Source organism: Pantherophis guttatus, chromosome 5, assembly GCF_059756535.1.
Source record: "Pantherophis guttatus breed Tessera chromosome 5, ASM5975653v1, whole genome shotgun sequence".
In the NCBI taxonomy this organism is placed as follows: Eukaryota; Metazoa; Chordata; class Lepidosauria; order Squamata; family Colubridae; genus Pantherophis; species Pantherophis guttatus.
The window spans coordinates 39,800,358-39,825,613 of NC_142067.1; the positions used below are offsets into that span (position 1 = coordinate 39,800,358).

Below are 25,256 nucleotides of genomic sequence, written 5' to 3' on the forward strand. Positions count from 1 at the left end.
ATACTGGAGGTAGTTAATAGACTGAGATAAGACCTACCTCCTGTCTGTGAACATCTCGCTCCTTCTTTGCCATCTTTGTTAATTCTTTAGTCAATTTTAGTCTTAATATTGTTTTAATGTTCCATCTTGTTGCTTTTATTGGTTATAAGCTGCCTAAAGTCACTTCTACACAAGATGAGTGGCATGATAGACAGACAGACAGATAGGGCAGTATGGGCTAATGGAATGTACCTTTTTGCAGTTTCTGGAGAACCCCAAATATTACACCAGTGAAACTGAGCAACAAATTGCAAAACAAGCACCATGTTATTTCCTCCTGAATCCCCCCTCAGTCCCAGCCAGTAATAATTAAGTGCATATTTGTTCAGTATATTTGTCTCATGTTATTTGTATTCTGTTCAAACTTGACATGCTTTCTTTACTTCTTCCTAATTTAATCCAATTTCACTGCAATTTCAAACATATACATGTATTTCATTCTAATCACATAAGATTATCAGGTATTCTAAATATTTGCCAGTAAAACGTATTTTAAATTAAAGATTCAACATGTGCAAGCAAAATATTTGTTTTCAAGGTCTCATTCTCTGATACTCTGAAGATTTCTTTAAAATTTTGTTTTTGTTTGTTTTTAAACTTATCTTAAAAGATACCTTTGTCACCTATTAATGTGGTTTTAAACTATAGAGCCTGAATGTATATATGCTTCAACGGCCCTGCAAAACATATTAATATATAGTTTAGGATAAGGATGAAAATGAAGTGGAAGAGTTCCTCCATTTCTTCTTCACCCATACCTGAGGAAAAATGTCCAAGAAACTTCAAGGAGACAAAACCCAGTCAAGATGACGCAGATTCTGACTTGAGGATGTGGATGTTGCATCCAAGCCAGAGCCACCTTGTTCCCAAAAATAATGATGCCTATAAATAAAGGACTAGACAGAGACAAAATAGATGAACTCTCCCAAATATATGGATAAACTGTGAAGCAATGCTGACTTTGCCAAAGCCAACTTTCGTAATCAGGGCTACTACATACAGTAGACTCAGCTGTTCCTGGACAGAAGTTGAGGGAATCTGGAGCCCAATCTCTTTACCTGAATGCTTCAAACTGTACCAGACCTGCTATCAGGAATCTCTAACATGTTTGCCTGGATGATGTTATAGTCTTATCCTCTCTGTATTTTTGTCAGATGTCAGGAATTAACTAAGTATGGATATAGGCTTAAACTTTTTGTGGAATATGCTATGTATTTAGTATGCATCAAGTCAAGACAATAGGTAACTATATACTTCCAAACCTTCTTTAGCATAATCAGTTGTCCTATTATCTAAAGCAAAATGTACAGATTTTTCAGCTTTTAGCATGTGGCTAGGAACCAAAGACACATATGCTTATATTTTCTATATAACTGTAAATGCCCTGAATTTTAAAAAGCAGTTTCGGCATTAAATTATGAACAGTCTAAATTGAAATTTTTAAATAATGCATAGCTACCAAGCTAATTTTTGAATTTTCAGAAGTTTGAAGATAAGAGATATTTTCTAAGAATAAACTTAATAATATTAAATGCTAAATCTCAATGTATACTCATTTGGTTCCCAACTCACATTTTATAGTTATTCTAAATTTTGTCTACTATTACTGTTGGAAAACAACATTAAACAGATCAATCAAAACAAATTAATTCAAACTCATATTAGCAGTGGTCCATGCAAAATATGCTATGTGCTTAAAAAGGGAAATAGAAAGGCTGGATTTGATTTTCACTATGTTTTTATACAATCATCTCCAATAAATGATATTAATAAAGTTATTAAAACTGTACACATTTTCTTCTTACTATTCCTGGGCACAACATGCAGCTAAATCATTGCTCCGTAACATCCTTTATATGTAGTTTAGTAGATTTAAAACAGGTAATATAACCACTAACAGTTAGATACTGCACCAATCATTTTTTAAAAAATTGAATTGTTTATAGAATGGGAATTTTGAATTACCTCATTATTCTATCACCTACTGCTGTTCCTCTGTTATATCTAGCAAAAGGAATAACAGCTAAAGTCATTCAAGAAAAAATGTTATATGAAATATTTTTAAAGAAAAAAATGGCATTCTCAGGCCAACTTAACCATTTGATTTCAATGTTCATAATACTCTAAGTATTAATAATTGATTTTTTTTCTTATTGGGCCCAGAAGCAACACATTTTCCTGTAAAATCACCATTAATTCTTCAGTACCTATGTTGTTTACAAATACATAATTTGTGTTCAAAATAAAAAGTGGAAGAAAACATTTTTGTTTTGCATTTAATAGTGACAATTAACAGAGAATCACTGTAGATAAACCTTGTTACTATTACAGCAATCTAGGTCCTGAGATGACTTCATTCTAAATCTTTTAGCAGTGGGCTTAAATCCTATTGCTCTTGAAGAATTCAGTCATTAGGCTGGATATGGCAGATCTCCTGATCAGATTATGTTATAGATGTGTCTTATAAATCCAACAGAAAAAAGAACTGGAATTGTAATCATAAATGAAAGAGCTAAATATTGCGGTACCAAACTGCAATAAATCATTAATAACTAATGAGTAATTCTATCCCTAAAATGGATATCAGTCTACAGACAAAAAAGGTGCTGATTTGGGATGAGGAAATTGGAAAGATTTAGCAGTTGAGTGCCTTCATGATAAAAAGGGAAAAGAAAAACTGACTTTTCTACTATGTACCTTTCCCTAGCTATCTCCATTATAGTTTTACTTATCTTGACGCAGAAAGTTGTTATTGTGGCCACCTTTTGATGCTCTGAAAAGGAACATGGGGTCAATTGAGTTCTATATTGAATTAATAGAGCTGAATGACTGAACCAAAAAGCTATGGCAAAACCAAATATTGCTTTTAAAAATCAATACTGGGTTTCTCAATTCTTCTGAAATATGCACATGTATGTGAATAACATACAACTTAAATTCATACCAATTTTTAGTGGACAATAAATCAAAAGATTCTAAAACAGAATTTGTTATTGCATTGGGACTTTTCAAAACAAAATTAAAAAATAACTTTAAATTAAATGTTGATGTAGTATCATTTTTATATAGCTCTGTAATAATTAAAATGCTATGTTGCAAAGAAACATTTTATTTCCATTGTATATCAAGACATAAGCGTGATTGTATTTAGTGCTTTTATGCAGGTGTCCAAGGTGGGGATATGAAACTAAATGATTCACAGCATTTTGCAAACTCTACCAATTTCATGTGTGTGCGCCATGACACTGTGCAACTATGAAAGGAAGGAGCTTTCATAATGAAATTATATCCTGATAGGAATAAAAATCTATGTTTTAATGACTCTAAAGTTTGGCATTAATTATTATTTGAGTAATAATTTATTATTCTAAATATGCTTTAATTGAAATCGAGCATTCCCTTTAGAACCATCAGAATGCTAACTTTTCTGTATTTTTGTATGGCCCATACAACATATATTTTACAAAAATGTTGAAAGCATGGTTTCTCAATACACCAAGTTAGGAAACATTACAATATATTAGAGAAAGCACTGAGCAGGATTAAGTTAACATGGTTAAAAAAGAATGCATTCTTCTTCTCATCAAATCTGTACAAAATGAACCTGGCATCACTAGCATCACATAACCCCATCTAGTGGTCTTTTAGACATTCCAAAAATGTCTGAATTAAAAATAATATTCCATTCTGAGCAAATTAAAAAAATATTTAAAAATAATTTTCCTATTTAGTAAATTATAGACACTGTAAATGTTGGTCTGTGACCATAATAAAATGACTGAATTATAGATAAAGTATCTTTTCTTCTAATCATAATGCATAATAGAATTTATTTGTTCCAAACCACCTCATTTTAGAATCTTTTTTTTAGTAAATTAGAGAAAATGAAATCCCTGAAAGACATGAAAAAGATTTAGGAGCATTTGCTGTTAGAAATTTTAAAAGTCAACTTGATTGTTTGTAGGGAAATGGCAACATATTTTTATTTAGAGAAAAATATAAAAATATGGAACAAAAGGTCCCTCACTATGTATGTGTACATCTGCATAATGTGTTTCTGATGCCATTAGGTAAGAATATATATACGCATGTTCGACAGTCTATTCTCTACCACCCAAAGGAGGTTTGCACAAAAGAAGAAACTTTATCAGATATTCTATTTTGATCAGGCTTCAAGTCACACCATTTGAGGTGAGACAGCCAGTGTGGTGGAGATGTTAAGGACATTAAAGACATTATAGAAACACAGCTTCAAATCCGCAGTCAGCCATGTAAGCTCCCTGAATAATTCTGCACCAAACATTCTGTCTCAGCCAAACCATGAAAGTCAGCTGGGTGACTTTGTTCCAGTCTGTCTCAGCTGAACCCACCTCAGAGGCTTGATGTGAGGAAAAGTGGGAGAAAGGGACACTACGTATGATGCTTGACCTGCAGGAGGCAGGATATACCGTATTTTTCGGTATATAAGACACACTTCCCCCCCCCCAAAAAAGTGGGTGGAAATGTTTGTGCGTCTTATATAGTGAATGTTGCCAAAGCCCCGCCCACCTGCCAGCCCCCACCCTTCAGCCTCTGCCTCCCAGCAATTTGCCTCCTTGCAACAAACAGCAAACAGCCTGGTCAGCTTGAGCACAGCCTGATTTAGCACGAGCAGCTGATTGGCGGTTGGATCGACCTCCCGGAATACCCCCATCAGCTGTTCCAGGCTGCGGGGTTCACCACTGCCCATTGCCACCATTGCTGCCCACTGCCACTGCTGCCTATTTCTGCCTCCGCGTGCCCCATTTTTGGCCCGTTCCATGCGGGGATCCCCGCCGCCTGGAACGGGCTGAAAATGGGACACACAGAGACTAAAAATGGGGCGCACGGAGGCTGAAAATGGGACGCACGGAGGCATCGATAGGTGGCAGTTGTGATGGGCGGTGATGGTGGCGATGGGCGGTGGCAATCCCCGCAGCCTGGAACAACTGATAGGCTGTATTCCAGGAGGCAGATCCAATAGCCAATCAGCTGCTCGTGCTAAATCAGGCTGTACTCAAGCTGACCAGGCTGTTTGCTGTTTGCTGCAAGGAGGCAAATTGCTGGAAGGCAGAGGCAGATTTTTTTTTCTTATTTTCTTCCCCAAAAGCTAGGTGCGTCGTATAGTCTGGGGTGTCTTATAGTCCGAAAAATACAGTAAATCAAACAAATAAAATGTGTGTAAACACCACTGCAAAAACCTCACGGGACTCTATGTACTTCTAATACAGATGAGCCCTCTTTCAAGACAATTACCAACATATCTCCTCAGAAGTTAAATGATCCAGTTAAGAAACTATGATAGAACTCCACCCTGCGTGCATCTTTGCACCAAATTGTACAGTAAGTTACTGAATAAATTTAATCTAGAACATACTATATTCAGTAATGTCACTGAAGTTGAGTGCAAATACATACAGAAAGCCAGAATTGTAACTACAGCAAGAGTAAATGGTGAAATGAAGAAATGATCTGTAATGCTTTTAGTCAATGCAAATTGCCAGCAAGAGAATGCTGAGATCTGAATAAATATTCTGCAAAGTTTTTGAAGACAGGAAACAAACACAACAATACTAACCTATGACCAACGCCTCCACGATACCGTGCACCAGGTATGAGAACAGGGTCATCATCACTATCATCAGTTTCGTGGAAAACAGAACTTCTTGTTGATGATTCTTCATGAGTGGCAAGTCCTGAGGAATCTGGTTGAGAATGAGGTTCATTATTGGTATTATTTGGGATGGCAGAAGAATCTGTACTTTGTTGACTCAAGCTTTCTGGCTGTTCCATGGTTTTGCCTGATAAATCTTCCCCTGGGATCTGGGAGATTAAATCAAGATCAGGAACGTTTCCTTGTTCCATAGTACTTTCAGGCTGGTCAGATATTTCATTCTCTGATAGAACAAACAATATTTGGTTAATCAAACACTTTTGAATATACTTAACAGGAAAGAACAACATGAATTACATGAACTATGCAAAATTGATACAAACTATTAAGAAGTATAATAGCTGTAAATGGTGAAAAAGCATTTAATTTTGTTTTAGCTGTTGCTCTATTTGGGTACAACATTTTCCACAACTATTTTACTCAAAGCAGTTCTTTGAGAGTAGTTGGATAATGCACTATTAGCAGAGAGTTACAGTAACAAAATCATAATATACTATTGTAGGTTATTTGGCAGTTCAGTACAAATTAATTCCAAGTATTGCAAAAATTTACAGGACAGGAGCATAAAACAAAACTAACAGTATTAACTACTGATACCTGATGATACCAAATAAAATAAAATTCCTGTTATCTTTAACATATATATCTGTAATTATTTTACATACCCGAATGTGGTGTATCAGCATTTTCATTTGTTGACATTAGCTCTTCAGCATTTGTACTTTCTTCAGGTGATTCTTCAGGAATTTCTAAACCATAGAATTTTTAAAAATGGATGAATTCTGCAGATAGAAACCATTTCTAATATTTGCTATTCTTTATTATAAAAGATGTTTAGAATGATTTCAAAGTCTACTATATTTTACATCAGAAGAGGCAAGATGGTGCTTTCCAGATGTTTTAAAAAACACTTTCTAGTCCTGTTAGATGTTTGATATTGATCCTGTTAGCAAATGTGATAAGTATGAAGTCTAAAGAATTTTGAGAATTTACCAATATTTCATATGACAAGTAAAAGTTACAGCTAAAATATGCTTTATAAAAATGTAGAGTTATAAACAGGCACAAACTTCTTTATAACCCCAATAAAAGAAAATCTGATTCTTATTTCTGCTGCAGATTCCAGATATCTATGATTTAGTTTTATAAACCTTACCGTATTTATGTTCTGCTCAAATTATTATTTAAACAATTATTAAAATCTATTTAAAGTTGTAGCAAGTTTGTTATATGTGATTCTTGACCTAGCATTTTACAGCACTTATATACAATTATAATTTCTGAAAATTCTTGATTATTTAATGCATATAGCTCCAGCTCTCTTAACAGTTTTTGCTCAGCTCATATAGTAAAGTAGTCCTCAGGTTATGACAAAAATTGGAACTGGGGTTGCTGTTGCTAAGTGATATGGTTATAAAGTGCAATCCCAACAGTACCAGTTGCCGTCCTAATCCCAGGACACACGGTGGTTAAGTGAAAGAGCCAGAAGTCCCAGTAAGGGAATATGGGAGACAGTGTAGGTGCTGTATGTGGGATCTAGGGAGGGAACTTTAGGGACCAGTCAAATGTCCATTTGTTTAAACTTTGAATAGTCATTCAAATGGACTTAAGCCAAGAACTATTGATATTCGTAACTCCACAATACTGTTAAATTTATTTCTCTCAGCTTTCAACAGTTACTTATGTAAGTAGATATAATGAAAAAAGAATAGTATAAAATATACTATAAAAAGAAAGTCACCAATTTCACAATGTTAATTAATGTTTGTTTCCTATGTAAGAGTAAGCTATTTTGTGATTTAAATTGTATGCTTTTGCTTGTCCTCTGCGTCCAAAATGAAACAAAAATATTATTTGGTCTATCTCAACAAATATTTTGGAGTTCCATGAGAACAGATCAACAATGTTATAATGATACAACATGGTGCTTTTTATAACATAAATTCCAAGATATCTTACTTGATTCTTCACTCTCTGGTGTTGGTACTTCTGAACCTGGAGTTCTTAGGGATTCTTCCTGACCTTCTATTTTGCTCTGACTTCCACTCCCTCTAGAACTTGAAGCTGTACTACTCCTAGCAACAAATGCATGCAACAACATATTGCACTATGTTAGACATTTTTCCCATTCTTCAAAAGTTTGTAAAATATAGATAGAAAGATCAACTATAAATTAAGAGAGCTACACTTTAAAATCATCAGAAATAAAGCAATATAAAATGCAAACATTAGGAATCAAAACTCACAATTAAAATATCTACAGAAATTAGAAGAATAACAAAATTACATTAGAATAACAATGTGTGCATTTTCAGATGGAATAAAAACAATTTGATAGAAAGTATTTCTATTAAGAAATCCCCTCAGTTGTTTGCACTTACATCTTTAAGAGTGTGAACTATAGTACCAGAGTCATATGGCTGTGCTGTGCGATTCCATCCTATTTTGGACTTACCTGAATAGGAGAGCAGGAATGACAAAAATGTAAACAAGCATCCACATCAATTGATATTAAAGATTAAAAAAAATCCAAGTCTCCTCTTCTAAGAAAGCAATGTTTTAAGCAGCATGAAGGACTCCACAGAAATAAAGATAAACATGGCTAGAAACTAGTGGCATTTGTAACAAGCTGCAACAATGTCAAAATGATAACACGTGTAACATGACATTATTGTGAAAAATAACATGGTTTGGTACTGGCATCACAAGTACATAAGTTGCATCATGACATCATGTCATTATCTTCACCTTGTTTCTCTGTGAAAACCCATAATATAAATCGAAACTTCACTGTATTCCAGGAAGTGGTAAATATATAAGATAGCTGGCTGTTTCTGAGCAGATAAGAATGATGGTTCAGAATTTATAACTAATCAGATTTCAAGCTCTTCACATTCTCTTATAGGACTGCCCTTTTAGAAGAAGAGAGTTGGATTTCTTAACTTAGGCCCTCACAGCATCTGTTGATAACCGACACTTAATTGCATTCTTTGAAGTCCTGCTCCTTGTCCAGGTTATGTTGCAATGTTCCAGTCAACAAGAGTACACTGATATTTGCCTGGAAAAAAAGCCTCAAACAGCTTCTGAGAAAAGGGAGGGGCAGCAGCAGGTCTTTTCAGCCTTTCCTCTGGGGCAGGTGAGGGGTACCCTATTTCTGCTATAGAAAAATAAAGATGCTTTGTAATAAGTCCAATGTATCATTCGGGCACTATAGAGCCCCCACGGAATTGTCTGAGATCATGATTATTGCCAGGAACATACACATTTTTGCCCCAAATCATTTTGTATAGAAAATGAGGTTTATCATAAACACAACCTAGGTATGCAGAAATAACCACTTAAGGAATCATTGTTCAAGCAGGCAATCTACTATTTCCTAACTGGATTTCTCATATTGATAACCTCATAGTTTAGGACATGGTGATATATATGATAGCCTATTCTGAATAGAATTAATCTGTCAAGTAAGATTGAGAAAAGGGTTGTTTCAGAGTGTCATTTTTAGCCCTTCTTGATGATAAATCTCCTCCGCTGAAATAGCTTGTACCCTGGAATAGTTAGCCTCGTTCCTACTAGTGTTCCAGAAGATTGTTTAAGAAATGTGTATTCTGAATGGACTTTGGCATTGAGAGATTAGATAAAATACTGTCTCAGTAAGTGATGTATGCTTATTCAAGGGATATATGGAAATCAGATGTCCAATTATTCATTTTATTTATTTGTATGCTGCCCTTATAATTTTACAAATAACTCAGATGGTGGACATATTGAACAACTTCCTCCTCTTTTCCCCACAACCTTTTGAGGTGGGTTGGGCTGAGAGTGTGTGACTGGCCCAAAGTCACCCAGCTGACTTTCATGGCTAAGGGGGGACTTGAACAATGAGTATAATGTGTATAAAATAGATATGTTATAAAAATGAAAGTTCCACTTCAAAATATAACCCGCATTTGCAATAAGTACTTACCATTCATCAGTGAAATCTAATTTAATTGTACTTGTAGTTGTTCCTTCTGTGCTATAATGTAAACTTAAAACAGGTTCACTTGCTCCTGGCCGTGGACTTGCTTTTTCATCATCTAAAAAGAAAGTGTTACAAATGCAAACAGATTGATTGATGGATAGATGGATGGATTGATTGATTGATAAAAATATTATGGCTGCCCAACTCCCTCACAGTGATACCAGTTGGCTTTCAAAGATAAAACCTCAGTATAAAAATGGATAAACTCCCACATAATTGTGCTATTTAGCTTGTGCTAGCCTTAGTCTTTTAAAGATATATAATATGTAATATCAATGTGCAATATGTAATGACAAATTTGTAATTCCGTCCTGCTTGGCAAAGGCAATAAGCCAAGGAGGCACAAAATTAAAATTTAGAAATGAATAAATAATGTTTACATTAATAAATGCTGGAGCAATTTTATATTTTAAAAACAGTAATGTTTATTATATTCATTGTATGAACGTTTCCAGATTAAATATACTTAATCATTTTAATTTGACAACTGAATATATTCTCAGGACTAATTACTTTCATTTTTATTGTAATTTAGTAGAAAACTTTAGGAGTCAGCAGGATAACAGACTAAAAACATTAGTACTCTTATGTTTATATATGGCTTGCCTAATTTCTTTTGAGGAATAATAATAAAAAATGCAATTTTTTATTACAACAGAAGTAAAATACAATTATAACTCATGAATTTAGATATTTTAAAAATAAGCTTCATGTTGAATTATATGTATATATGCAACCACCCATAACAGTGCATCAATCTGAATGCCACTAAACTTATATGAACTAGGAGTCAAGTTGGGGCACATTACGTGAATACTAAGAGACAATACCAATTTGAGGGCACATCATCATAATTGAGCCAAGAAACTTGTAACAGATCACTGGTTTTATTTTACAAAATTCATCTTACATAACAAAAGTCATGGAAGAAATGACACAAACTACAAAAATCAGGATCTCACACAAGTTCTGTAATTCAACATGCTGGCAATGGATGTTTCCAAGATATGTACTTTATGCATATTATGGATGATTGTGTAGTAAACCAGATATTTAGACTGGATTTACCATTTTGTCCCATTTATTGAATCCTATCCAAATACCTGAGACAGGCATATGTTGTTGCTTAATAATATTAAAGGTATTGTCACAAGTTGTAAGATGATGAGGATGATCGATTATTCAACCTTTATATATATATATAAAATTCAAGGCAGTGGGCATAACTCATACACCTGCCTACTTTCTCCACAACAATCTTGTGAGGTGATTTTCTATGACACAGTAACTGGTCAAAAGCCACCTAACTGGTTTTCATGCATAAAAGAGGCTTGTAATTTTCAGTCTCCTGGTTTGTAGGCCAGCACTTAACCATTATATCATACTAACATATACAATGTATCAGAACTGTGTATCAGGAATTAAATACCTGAATTTAAAACAGTCTCTCAAAAGTTCTTTGTAACCCATCAAATAATATATCTAATTAGACAGATGATTTAACATTTATCTTTGATAGTTCTGGAGCTAGATTTTGTTACCTCAAAATAATTGCATGTCTACATGATATTTTGATTTAATAGGAAGGAAAGAGAACATTTGAAATTATACATCTTTAAATAAATTTCCATCAACTCACATATAAATCTTAAAGTGTGGCAGCAATAAAAGTATTCCATAATATGTCATTATTTTTAAGGAAATTATTGGAGCCTGAACAGTGCTTAGGAATACTTAGATGCATTCTTCTAAAAGACGGGCTAAAGCACTAAAAACAGGCTGTAATATCTTTTTTTTCCTTTTTAAATTTACTTATGTCATGACTAGAGGAATAAAATTTTCCTGCTAAACAAGATACCTGACTAAGAAAATGAAGGCAATACTGTACAAAGAATTATGACAGTTAAATCATAGTAATTTTTTAAAAAGACAATTAAAGCTGAAATCTTAAACATACTTTAAAGTAGGGATGTACAAAATTCTTATATTTATAGATTGATACATTTTGCACAAACCCACTTACAAAGAAGTAAATACTATAAAATTTAGAATTCAAACCTGACATATAGTACTTAAGTATGACTTAAGAGTCATACTTCATACCTATGTCCATTTACTGTGTCAAAACCTACAGATGGTTCAGTGAACTGTATAGCTGAGTTCACATATTCTGCAAGCAGTGTGTAGTTCACACTGCCTGTCTAAAAACCTGCACAAGTAGGCTTGGCTCAAGAAATCGTTTCAAAGAAGTGAAGTTTGTGAAGGGGGTCATATACTCAAGCCCAAATAAAAGGCAATTCATTTTTACACGCAGATCAGTCACTCTATGTTGTTATGTCACTCATAGAATAGAATAGAATTTTTTATTGGCCAAGTGTGTTTGGACACACAAGGAATTTGTCTTGGTGCATATGCTCTCAGTGTACATAAAACAAAAGATATGTTCATCAAGAAAATGATTTTCTTGTGAAAAATCATTTTTTGATTTTTCAGTGAAAAAAGGAACTAATTCGAAATATTTTGGGGGGGAGCTCTATTTGCCAATAGATTGGAATCTTGTTCTTCAAAAAAAAATCTGGTGTAAGATACTAAAAGGCAAAAAGCTTATTACCTTATATTGTGTTAAAGCATGAAAAAGATTTTCTGTTTGTTCTAATATCAATGGTTATACATGGAATTTCTCAAGTTCATTTCAAACAAGGATTACGCTTCATGAACTTTTATATATTTATATTTATTTATAAGGTTTAGCAACATCAATTTTAAAAAATCCAAACCAGAGGTGGGTTGCTCCCGGTTCTGTCTGGTCCTTGTGAATTGGTAGTAAGAGCGGTGGGAGGCTCTGCCCACCTGCCCAGACGTCATAATGGATGATCTAAACATACGCAGAAGCTTCTGCACGTGCGAGTGAAGCAAGCACGTCCGCGTGCTTCTGTTGCAAACCAGTAGTAAAGGTAAGTAGATCCCACCCCTGATCCGAACCATGAAGAGCAAAACTATTAAACCTATCTTTACCATGCACTGGTTTCTAATACATCAGACAAATTTTAGTAATTTGAGAGTTAAATGAAAATGCCACCTAACAGAAGGATGAGTTTATAGTTTTGAACAGTTGTTTTTACTTCTTCAAATGGAAAAATCTAACAAAAATTCGGTTGTTATTTATGTGAAATTGAGTTGTGTGTCCCAATAAAAGAAAACAAAGCCAAAAATGTATAAACCCTTCATTATTACAAATCACAATGGGGAAAAAAAAACTAGGGGAATTTCTCTACTATGAAGCCTTACCATAAATAGCTTCAGATCAGATACCCAAACAACAATCTTAGAAAATCATACATCATTCCTGGTTGATCTCAAGGCTACCTTTGCAGTTTTGGCAGAAATGAAGTGAGAGAGTTTCTCTTGAGCTTCCATTCCAGGGAATACTTAACAAAGTTTAACTAAGCCTAGTTAAACGCTGGCACTAGGGTTAATGAATTCTTTCAATTCCTCAGGTTGGAATAGAAGGGCCTTACTGGTACAACTGATTATGCTTGAACAGTGTTGTTGTAGTTTTAAATCATATTTTATCCAGACATGACATATCCCTAACTAAAAAGTGTTATAGAGGTAAAGAACAATACAGCCAAGTATTAGTCAGTTAACTGTGTGATGATAAACACCAACAAATGCAACAGGCAAGCAGCAACTGCATACACTATTTTGTTCCTGAGGGAAAGCGTCTTGAGCAAACAACAGCAGCACAAACTACGTAACTACATTAGCTGCTTAATAAACCTTGACAAATGACAACCTGTAGGCTGAGGGTCCTGTGAGGATCCCTTAGGGGAAGACTGATCAGAGCTGGAGGACTGCTGTGCTGAACCCTCCGCTAGCTCTCGCTGTCTCTGCTGTTCAGCCTTCTTAAGCCTCAGCCGCTGCAGGCCCCTACGGAGTATAGCTAACTCAGGTGCCATTAATTCTGACAGGAAAAAGGGTGTAAAAAAGAAACAGGCATAGAACATAAGATAAAAAGAATATAACTAAAGAGCAAGGTAATAGATATTATGTAGAGAATACAAGCATCAAATTTCATTCTTAAAAGCAGACTATTAATATCAGCACAGAGGCAAAATGTGCTTTACTTGGTTTATTATTTTTTTCTTAAGTATGAGAATTATGCTCATTATGTATGTTTCCTAGCTCAACTTGCTCAACTGCTAAGGCAGTTAAGTTTTATAAAATAAAAAAAGATATAACCATGAAGACGCAAAAAATATATACATGATAATTTCCTGCACAACTTCCACGCATATGATTGTTTCTACTCTAACAATATTCATTGGGAATTAAGAGATCAATGTAACATGTGGACAAAACTGAAGCCTAACTATCAAAGTTGCCATCAAAATTTTAGGTTGTAAATTACAATATAAAATGTAACTATATAGCCCTATTTAATGTGACTGTGATAAAGCACACTACTGTAAAAGTTGTCTAATGCTAAAATGAGGGAGGGGATGATTTTGTTTTTGATATTTTTTTTCTTCTTCTTAGAAGTCAGTTTTCAAGTTTGGGGTTTGGTCCTTCTGCAAATAAAGAACAAAACTGAAATATGAAAATACAGGAATACTCTAACATTTGAGTGTGTGTCATAATTTTTGTTTTTATAATGGAAGTAATTAGATTAGGCAACTGCTATGCTGAATGTAATGAATTACTTCTCTATTCCAGTCAACCACAACATATTAAACGGTTTCCCAATACTCAGCAGTAATCACCCAGAAGGAATAGGGCAATTAGAAGGTTTTAGTGTTCAATTTGCAGAAAGGAAACCATTGCTGTTTGATATATTCCAATGTTTTCATGTTCTAGTACATGAATAAGTGAGAAACTAAAAAACACTAAAACAATAGATCTTATGTAAAAAATTAACATTATGTAATTCAGAGCATAATAATGTTTTATTTTCAGACCACTATTATTTCGCTGAATTGATTTCATGACACTTTTTGGAAATACAGACTAAAAATAAGAGCAGAAAAAAAGGAATTAAACATTTAAGATCACTTGAACTAATAAAACAGTGACAATTACTGCAACAAATTAGTCTCCTATAGGCAATACCTTTTCTTAGTAACCATCCAATTTAAATAATATTTAAAGCATTACCATTTGAAGGAGTATTAACTACCTTAAATCAGATTTATTCAAATATATTAATTGATTTGTTTTCTGGCTATATATCACTTAAAAATAGTTTGGCTATAACAGCCACAACACAGTGAGCTAATTGCTGAAAGGTACATAGATTTCAGTTATATGGCACTATCAAACCATCTCAAAAAGGTAATCAAGTTTAGATGGTGGAGTCAATATTTGAATGGGAGATAACTGAGAAATTTCAGCCCTATACTAGACTTGGGGACGTGGGGATGGGAACCCACTTTTACTGTTGCCAGGAAAACAAATTGAGTATCTACTAAAGTTGAGCTGCAATGTCCTTGAAGGAAACTTCATTTTTTTATTTGAAAGATATTCTTTTTTGTGAGATGTCTTCTAATACCATGGCCTGGGAAAGGAAGATGTGCAGAATTTTATTGTGACAGGATTGAACAATATAAAGAAATGAAATAAATTCAAAATAAACTATATTCTAATTGTTACATTTTGATTTGTTTATTTATTAAAATTATTTGGCTACTCATCTCACAAGAAGTGATTCTGCGTGGTGTACAACAAAAAGTATAAAAACATGTCAAACACTGTCATATTTTACAAAAGCACACACAAGAGATTTGATCGGCAATAGAGTCACCTCAAAATATCACTGGTGCCCTGAGACCCCCAGTCCTGATGGCAAAGCCAGTTAAATGCAGTTTACCTCACAGTGCCAACAGAATCAGTTAAGAAGATAAACTTCCAGTACAGAAACAATCAGGTTAACTTAGACAAATAAAGGTCTATAGAATAGCAATAGCTATTTTCTCACAGTTATTTCACTCTATGCAAATCACACATTTACAAAACTAATATTCATCCACAGGAATTCTATAGATGCGGAAGCACATATTAAGTTCCATTTGTAAACCTATAAAGCAATGTTTGAGTAAAAACCTACAATTGGATAAATATGTTTACATCTAAATCCAATTCTTCTATACTCCATTTGAAAGAATATAGTAACAGTTTTATAGTGATATTCAATATTTAAATAAAAGCCATATATTGTTTTCTAAGAATTAATATAGCATACCATACTAATTTTGAAACTGAAGGAACAGCTGCTTTAAAAGTATATGTTTCTTAGGAACATACCTGGGAATTACCAGTTCAAACAAAAGCAATCCAAAATTCCATTGAGTTGATATAAGGCCATAAGTATGTCTTCAAGTGTTTTTCAAGTTATCCTAATAGCACTTGAGAGGAGCATTTTCCAAAATGATAAGAAAACAGATTCTTCAATAATAGCTGGCACTAGGTTTATTATTATAGTTGATTAAACCTGTTATGGTTTCAGTCCCCAGCAAATTTAACCCTAAACTTGATGCTTAAATCTAAGCCCGCTTAGAGAGGGCTGTAAAGCACTGTGAAGCGGTATCTAAGTCTAAGTGCTATTTCTGTTAATTGCTAAAAATGAAATTTCTTTCCTTTTGGAATAATGGCAAGTGGATTGATTCCTAAGCATAAGCCATAAGAGGATGAGGCTCATTTGAAACAGCGGAAATATTAAAGCAGTTTTTATGGGATGTATTAAACTTTACACAGTCTTTTTATGTAATCCACCTCAATAATCTTTACTGAAAACTGCTTCATATTTAATGCAGAAACAATATTTGCTATGAATATAGTAGCATTTATTGATGCTACATGTAAAGCATAAAATGGATATCTTTTAAATATTTTTAGTTTCATTCCTGGAAGCAAGGAATTGCAGGACTTAATACATGAAGCCAAAGCTAACAGATATTATTCCTACCTAGTACATAATAACTTCCAAACATATTTGCAGAGTCTGTGCTAAGCAGAGGTTCTCTGGGCGGATGTAAAGCAATTTTTGGCCATCTTTCCTGGCCCATTAGAATCTGGCAGAGAGAACATGTGGATGCCATCTGCAACGAACCAGAAAATGAGACTTGTCTGCCCTAGTGTTGGCCTTATAGAACATTCTCCCTTTGGACATTACATCAGTTCCATTCCTTTTGGTGTTCCAGAAGTCCCTGAAGATTTGGTTTCCAGAGAACTCTAAGTAGATGCCTCTACTATTGAGATGAATGTACTCACATCCTTTCTGCTTGGGGTTTGCATATATGTTAGTTTTAATTAATCTGTTTTTAATATTATATTTCTAAATATCTGTTTTATATCTATATTCGTTTTTTATTGATTACTTATTGTATCCTACCCAGAATCATTTCTTGTGAGATAAGAGGCTATATAAATTAAATAAATAAATACATACATAAAATAAATAAAATGGCGCACAAGAATTTGAGGTAAAATCCTCCTAAGCTACAATTAAAATTTAGCAATGAAATGATAATATAAAACAGTACATAATATGTGAAGCTTTCTATAACCAATTGTTTTGAAGCTTGCTTTCCATTTACTAACACCACAGTTCTTTCCCATCCTCTGTTTCTAATGGTAATAAAGATGAAAATTTATTTCTGGTGTTTAAGTGTTGTTGTCTACATCAATCTAAATTACAGAAATGCTAAAACACAGTAAGAATAGAATCTAGCCTCAATTTCCATAAACTCACAAAAATTGCCTCTATAGGATTGTAGCAAGAATTCCAACATATCAAATACTCAACTTCTAAAGGGTGCTAAAGCTGCTGTGGCCACTGTTTTTGATACCAATTTTCAATTACCTTTTACCACTGTTTTTATAAATCTTCATATAGATCAGCTGACAATATAACTCCAGGTAGAAAAGCTAGGCAGTATAACCAATGAAGGGGAAACTACTTTCTACTATATTGCAACAGTCAGCTCATTAAGTTGAATGAACACAATGCAGATGTGGCACAAAATGTACGATTCAATTAAAATAAGAAAATATCCATTGTAATGTAAGTCTAATTCTTGCTTATAAATGATTAGTACAATAAAGAATAGAACAATTAAGAGACAATAATTGATTGGTTCCTTCATAGAAATAATGCATGGTCAGAACCTAAAGATTCACACAACTAGTTCTACAAACCAAAAGATCATTTTTACACTTATATTTCTTAAACGATAAGCTTCCATTCATGTAGTAAGCAACTTTTGGGGGAAAAAAGGTTTTTTTGAAACTGCAATAGTGTCTTACAGTCAATATATACAGTAATTCTTAGGAAACGTGATCGAGTATATATGTACAGATCTCCTTTTTTCTGCTAAGAACTATCTTCACATTAATTATTGCTAATTTAGGTTATAAAACAAAGTTACTTCATATTTACATATTAGCATTATGGATTCAAAACCTAACTACAGTTGAATTAATTTTAAAACAAGCTCTATCAATGAAAATCTGGGAATGAACAAACTCAATTCGCCTACAATCTTCAACATACATTATAAAGCTGAAAAACTATTCTGGGGGTCAGAAGTTGAGCTAAACATTTAATGGCATATCTTTTCAGAGAAAAATAGCAATATACTGTGTTGTAACAAATTATAGCCAAACTTCAGACTAGTAAAATTTTGAGTGAAGATTAATGTAGTAGATTTTATAATTGGAGGTCATTCATCCAAGTACATGAGCACGCTGAATATTGGTATAATAAATATGTATTTTGAACTTATACATGCTCTTCTAACAAGAAAACTTTACATACCAGGTTGATGGAGGGTAGGAGGTGCCGGTGTCTCCAAGAAAGGTCTTTGTTCATTGTCAGGAGAGGAGAGTAAAGAAGTAGAAGGAGGACTTTCTGTTGATGAAGATGTTGAGGGAGCTTGAGCTGTAGATGAAGATGATTGCAGTTGTTCAGGACCATCTACTTCCATGGAATTTTCTGTTTCAGCACCTGCCAAGACATTTCCTGGGGTAGAAACATCTGATCTACTTGTTCCACCTTTGAAGAAAAGCATCAACTTAACTTTGCTTGTTTTTTTAAAAAACAAATTTATGGTTTATATTTATTCAACACAGTAACAAATTAATACCTTTAACAGAGTAGTTTAAATGTGCTAAATGTGATACTTAGAACTATAAATTTGGCAGGGCCTATTTGAGCCATCAAGTCCAATCCGTGCTCAATGTAGGATGCCAATTAAATCATTCACATACTGTCAACTCTCTGCTTGAACACTTCTAATGAAGGGGAGCCCACAATTATTTTTGGTCTTAATTTCCACTGTCAAACTGATCTTGTTGTTAGGATATTTTTTCTAATATTTGTCTGCTTTTCATTTGATTAATTTCATGAGTCTACAGCTTTCAATAACTGAAATCCATTACTGCATGTTCTGCAGTCTGCAATGAAGAAAAAGTGAGGTATTCTTCCACATGATAACTTTTCAGGTATTTGAAGAGTGCTATCATTTCCTTGTGGCAAGTTCTCAAAAATTGTGGCAAATTCTCAAAGAGATGGGAGTACCAGACCATCTTATTTGTCTCTTGAAAAACCTATATGTGGGTCAAGAAGCAACAATGAGAACTGGACACAGAACCACTGATTGGTTCAAAATTGAGAAAGGAGTTCGCCAAAGCTGTATACTATCGCCCTGCCTATTTAACTTATATGCAGAGCATATCATGAAAAAGGCAGGGCTAGATGAATCACAAGTTGGAATTAAGATTGCTGGGAGAAATATCAACAACCTGTTGTGGCCCGCCAGTGGCCTGCGTGGATTGTGGCTGATCCCATCGAGGAGGCGGCTGGTGTGGTGTCGCGCCAGCAGCCTGTGTAGCTGGCGCTCGAGTCGGACAGCGAGGAGGCTGAAGAGGATGTGGTGCCAGAGGCAGAGACTCAGCCAGGGCCTTCAGAACCTCCAGAGGCTCCTTCAAGTGAAGAGAGTGAAGTGGAAGAGCCTCTTCTCAATGCTCGAGCACACAGGGCTGCCAAAAGGCAGGAGTGGCTAATCAGGAGGAGGTCTCCTAGAGAGTAAGGCTTGGGGTTAATTGGCCACTCCCTTAGCCTATTTAAGTTCGCACACAGATAGCAAATGTTGCTGGAAACAACTTGTGGTCCTACGCAGAGCATTTTGAGAGTGAGTTTTTTTGTTACAACTTGGTTTCTGGGCTGATTGCCAACCCTTGTCAGACTTGGTTTAATCTCTGTAATTCATAGCAGGCTGATAAAGATATTGATGGTTAAAGTCTGCATTTTGAAAGGGGTCTGTTTATATTAAACTGAGTTTTTGGAGCTGTGTGTGTGTGCTAAACTTCTTGGGACCCGTAGCTGGGGCAGAACACAACCTCAGATATGCAGATGATACCACTCTAATGGCAGAAAGTGAAGAGGAACTAAAGAGCTTCTTGACGGGGGTGAAGGAGGATAGTGCAAAAGTTGGCTTGAAACTTAACATTAAGAAAACTAAGATCATGGCTCCCGGCCCTCTCAATTCCTGGCAAATAGATGGGGAAGAAATGGAGGTAGTGACAGATTTTATTTTCCTGGGTTCCAAGATCACCGCACATGGGGACTACAGCCAAGAAATTAAAAGATGCTTGCTTTTGGGGAGGAAAGCTATGGCAAAGTTAGACAGCATACTAAAAAGCAGAGACATCACCCTGCCAACATATAGTCAAGGCTATGGTTTTCCCAGTTGCAATATATGGTTATGAAAGTTGGACCATAAGGAAGGCTGAGCGTCAAAGAATTGAGGCCTTTGAACTATGGTGCTGGAGAAGACTCCTGAGAGTCCCTTGGACTGCAAGACGATCAAACCAGTCAGTCCTAGAGGAGATCAACCCTGACTGCTCTTTAGAAGGCCAGATTCTGAAGATGAAACTGAAATACTTTGGTCACTTAATCAGAAGGAAGGACTCACTGGAGAAGAGCCTAATGCTGGAAACGATTGAGGGCAAAAGAAGAAGGGGACAGCAGAGAATGAGGTGGCTAGATGGAGTCACTGAAGCAGTCGGCATGAGCTTAAATGGACTCCGGGGGATGGTAGAGGACAGGAAGGCCTGGAGGAAAGTTGTACATGGGGTCGTGATGGGTCGGACACAACTTCGCAACAACAACAACAATCATTTCCTTTTTTTGTTGTATCTTTTCAAAGCTACATATGCTCATCATCTTCAAGCTCACTTCTCAGGACTTAGTTTCTAGCCCCCCCCCTCCCCCCAATCACTTTTGCTGCATTTCTTTCAGCCATTTCGCACTATTGATTCATATTCAGTTTGGCCTCAGTTATTCCAAGACCTTTTTTTATAAATACCACGCTAGGGTTTATAAATTTCATCCCATGCCTGGGCATTTGATATTTGTTTCTTAGGTAAAAATGTTGTACTTTTTTCTGTTAAATTTGATGTTGTAACTTTCGGATAATTTCTACCAAGATAATTCTGAATTTTCTTTCTGTCTTCTATAATACATTTTATCTGTATCATCTGCAAATACGGTAAACATTCCTCTCTTCCTTTTTATTGAATTATATAGTATTTCACATACAGGATTGATATTTGTCTTTAATTTAATGAAGAACCATTAGTGAACAATCGAAGTGTTACTTTTGAACCAATTTTGAGTCAACAATTTTCACTAAACTGTCAGATTATTCAGCCAACATTTTACTAACTTATTAATCAGCATGCTATGCTGAAGTCAAAAAATTTCATGTTTATAGCACTCCCACAATCAGTTCCCCCCTTGAAAAAATTAGATATGATTAATCAGAAAAGATTTGTTCTTAACAAGCTTACTCTTGAGTTGAGCTAGCAACATTATAATATCAGCATATTCTGGATTAAATAGACTTGTTACCATCACTTAATTGTGAGGGCTGTTAAAGGCATTTACCTCTAGAGCGAGATCGTCCTCTTCCTCTGTTGCTCTGTGCAACTTCACTTGCTTCTTCAAACCATCTTGACAACATGTCAGACATTCTTTGCATTAATGAAACATTAGGGCTCTGTTCACCTATGTATAAATAGTGATATTAATGCTTTTACTGTACTTTTGCTTTTACTAACTGCAATCATATATATTTATATCTCTGAAAAATGAAAGAATAAAAACAAGTGATATTTAATTTTTATATTTTGTAGAGTTTTTTATTTTATTACCATTGTTGTTGTTGTTATTGTTATTTGTATGGCTGCCCATCTCAATTAGGTAAATCTGGGTAACTCACAACAGGTAAAAATAATCTAACAAAAGCAAGTTAAAGGACAAATATGTAAGCTTCTAATACAATCAATAATCATTTAAAAACAAAAATAATCATAATGAGCAGCAGAATCCACCCTTATATCAGTTCAACACAGCCCCTGTAAAAGCTTCCACCACTGCCAGACCTCCAGGTGTGGTGGTAGAGCCATGTCTTCAAGGCCTTTGTAAAGGTCAGTAGAGTTGGGGTCAATCTAAATTCCAGGGCATGATGTTTCACAGGTTGTGGACTATGGCAGGAAAGACTTTCTTCCTGGGTTCCACTAGATTACATTCTTTCATGGATGGAATGTGTAACCGCTCTTGCCAATTCTATTGGGACAGATAGATGCAACTAGGAGAGGTGGACTCTGAATTAACCTGATACTATGCCTTATAGGGCTTTACAGGACATTATAACCCAGAAACATACTGGCAATGAAAAGAATTTGCAGAATGTAAAGAATTATGCAAAATATTATTTTATAATAAAATCGGAATTCAACTGAAGCACGTTCCAGTATCAATCCTATCCATTTTCTTATGCAAGTTAAAAACAGGAAAAAAGAAAAATGGATGAGAGGAGGATGAAAATGAAGAAAGAAAACTGTAAGAATAGTTAAAGGAAGAGAGGCAAAGCTAGCAAATATATTCATTCTCTCAAGAAACAAAGCAGTCTAAAATTGTACAAGTTACTGTGATCATTTCAGGTAAATTTCAATCTTATTTAAACTAACACTTTATTGCACAAAAGAAATTATCTTTACTTTTTCTCCTGAATGACTTTATAGAAGAATCTGAAAGCCTAGGGAAAACCAAAGGCTAATGGAACAGTGGCAACATTAAGATTAATCCACAGTGGTGGTAAGATTGAGTGAGTTCTGCAAGTATGAGAGAAGCCAACTTAAAATCATATAATTGTATAATTTGTAACATTGGACCACATAGAAGAAAAATGGCAATGATATTCAAAAAGAAATTTGCTAAATATATATTTGACATAACCCAATAAATTAAAAGACCTATTAGAATGAGTATATATAATGAATATCAGTGAATGTACTTGCTACATATGCAGTTAAGAAAATGAGGAATTGTATAGCCAATTGAAAGAGATGCTAAAAACAGTATTTAAAAATATATAATACTGTTCAATAGGGGGTAACTTTAATACAGAAATCAGAGAAATGGAGGAATAAGAATCTCAGGAAAATTTGAACTAAATTAACATAATACCTACTTTAAGGAATAGAAATGCAGACTCAGCACAATCACATCATAAAATGCACAACTCTGGAATCAAATTGATTTGACGATAGGAAACAGATGATAAGAAGTGCAATTTAGTCAACCAGGATACTACCAGATGCAGACTGTGGAACAGACCATGGATTCTTGGCATCAAATTTATGCATTAAACCTACAAAATCAATCTGGAGGACATATAAGAGTATAAGCGCAATGCAAAGAAAACGTTAGCATACTTAATTTAAGTGAAAGAGAATCTGAGGAGCTAAGATTTAAGAGACATTATGAAAAACAAAGTGAAAATATGTTCCCAAAATTCCAAAGACAAAAAGATCCAAGTGGTTTTCAGAACAAGCTATTACAACAGCCAGGAAAACATAAAGGATGAAAACCTTGAGCAATTTACAGGACATATTACTGAATCACAATTTTCAACAAGTAAGGATAAATAAGGAAAGATATCAATCAAGAGTGTTGACTAATAGAAGAAGATAACATTAAAAGGAAAAGAAGAGATATTCTTAAGATCAGAAAAATAAAGGAAAATCTACAGGAGAAGTAGGAATATTTAAGAATAACAGAAGAAACGTAAAGAAATTGTATTAAAGGAAAATGTAAACACTATTCTGAAACTCTAATAAACAAGAATTAGAATATAAGAAACGTTTGCAGAATGTGAATACATTCAGGAACTGATAGAAAGTAGATAGAGTATTGTCAAATAGGAAAGCACCAAGCACAGATGAAATACTTTTAAAATCACTTAGAACAGGCAATTAAACAGTTTTATGTCAACAAATATAAAACAACATTATCTGGTTTAGAGTATAGAGAAGATTAGTTGGTGGATATATCTATAGTAAAATTGTGAGATGTAAAAATTACCAAATCACAGCACTAATTCCACACTATCTTTTCATTTACTTCTTTACAAAAAAGATTAGAGCTATATATTGAGAGAAAAAATTAATAACCAGATTTCTAAAATGGCATAGGCTAGGCAGAACAATGAAGAGAGCAAGAGAATATAAGGAGTTTTTTTTAATCTTTGCTTTAATGATCATTCAGAAGTTGAAATATACTAAAGCTAAAGGGTGTGCCAGAATATTCTTTTCCTGAGGAATCTGTACAATGAACAACAACAACAAACAGAACAAGAAGAGATGACTTTAATCTGAATAGGAACTCGTAACAGAACAAGAAGAGATGACTTTAATCTGAATAGGAACTCGTAACAGTAACTGGAATGTGTAGATAGTTAACACAACCTTGTTAATTGAAAGTAAAGTAAAAGTAAATATAACTTAGGCTGATTGTGAAAATAAAAACAGAACATGAGAAATCTGTTCTTAATAAGATAAAGATTACAGCAACTGACATACTTTATAAACTTTATTTGAAGGTGAAAAAGTGAAATTGGTAGCTAGGGTAAATAATAAAAAAGTAAGGAAAATCTGCTGGAAATGTAAAGAAAAGATTAATCTCAGAGAGAAAGATAAGGATAGTTAAAAGTTATGGGATTTTTCATTGCAATTTTCAGTGGTAGCACTTGCCTGTGAAAGCTGGACATTGAGAAAGGGAGAGAACAATAATTTTGAATTATGGATCTGGAAACAATTGCTAAGAGTATCATGAATCACGAGAGTCTCCAATCAATGAAGTTCTATGCCAAATAAAAACTGACTGCTCCTTTTAGGGAATTAAAGTCAAGTTAAAATTCAAATGTGAAAGAAAGCAGTTATGGACAACAAGTTGAAGGAAATAGAAGAAGCAGAAGACAATGGATAAAGTGGATAGAAGAAATTAAAGTTACTGCTAGAATGACTTTGAAAGGACTTTACACTTGGGGACTTAAGCATTTGATAATACTGTCACTCTGAGTTGAATCTGAATAAATTGCACATGGTTATAAACTGTTTTGCTACATCTCTGTCCTTCTCGTACAATGACTACAACCCCCC

At 34.3% G+C, this 25,256-nt stretch overlaps 1 protein-coding gene across 16 annotated transcripts in view; it reads right to left on the minus strand.

Annotated features, from left to right (window-relative positions):
- DCAF6 (DDB1 and CUL4 associated factor 6) overlaps positions 1-25,256 on the minus strand; it is a 58,119-nt gene that overhangs the window by 11,558 nt on the left and 21,305 nt on the right. The window contains exons 9-16 of one of the 16 annotated variants that reach the window (XM_087894963.1): positions 21,700-21,819; positions 18,568-18,756; positions 13,552-13,719; positions 9,699-9,810; positions 7,691-7,806; positions 6,397-6,480; positions 5,636-5,762; positions 2,005-2,043 (exon numbers count right to left, since the gene is read on the minus strand). In XM_087894963.1, coding sequence (XP_087751089.1) covers positions 2,005-2,043; positions 5,636-5,762; positions 6,397-6,480; positions 7,691-7,806; positions 9,699-9,810; positions 13,552-13,719; positions 18,568-18,756; positions 21,700-21,819 — 955 coding nt within the window. Of the gene's footprint in view, positions 1-2,004; positions 2,044-5,635; positions 5,955-6,396; positions 6,481-7,690; positions 7,807-9,698; positions 9,811-13,551; positions 13,720-18,567; positions 18,805-21,699; positions 21,820-25,256 lie in introns of all 16 variants that reach the window. The other 15 variants (XM_034413788.2, XM_034413804.2, XM_034413773.2 and 12 more) reach the window with 15 other exon arrangements.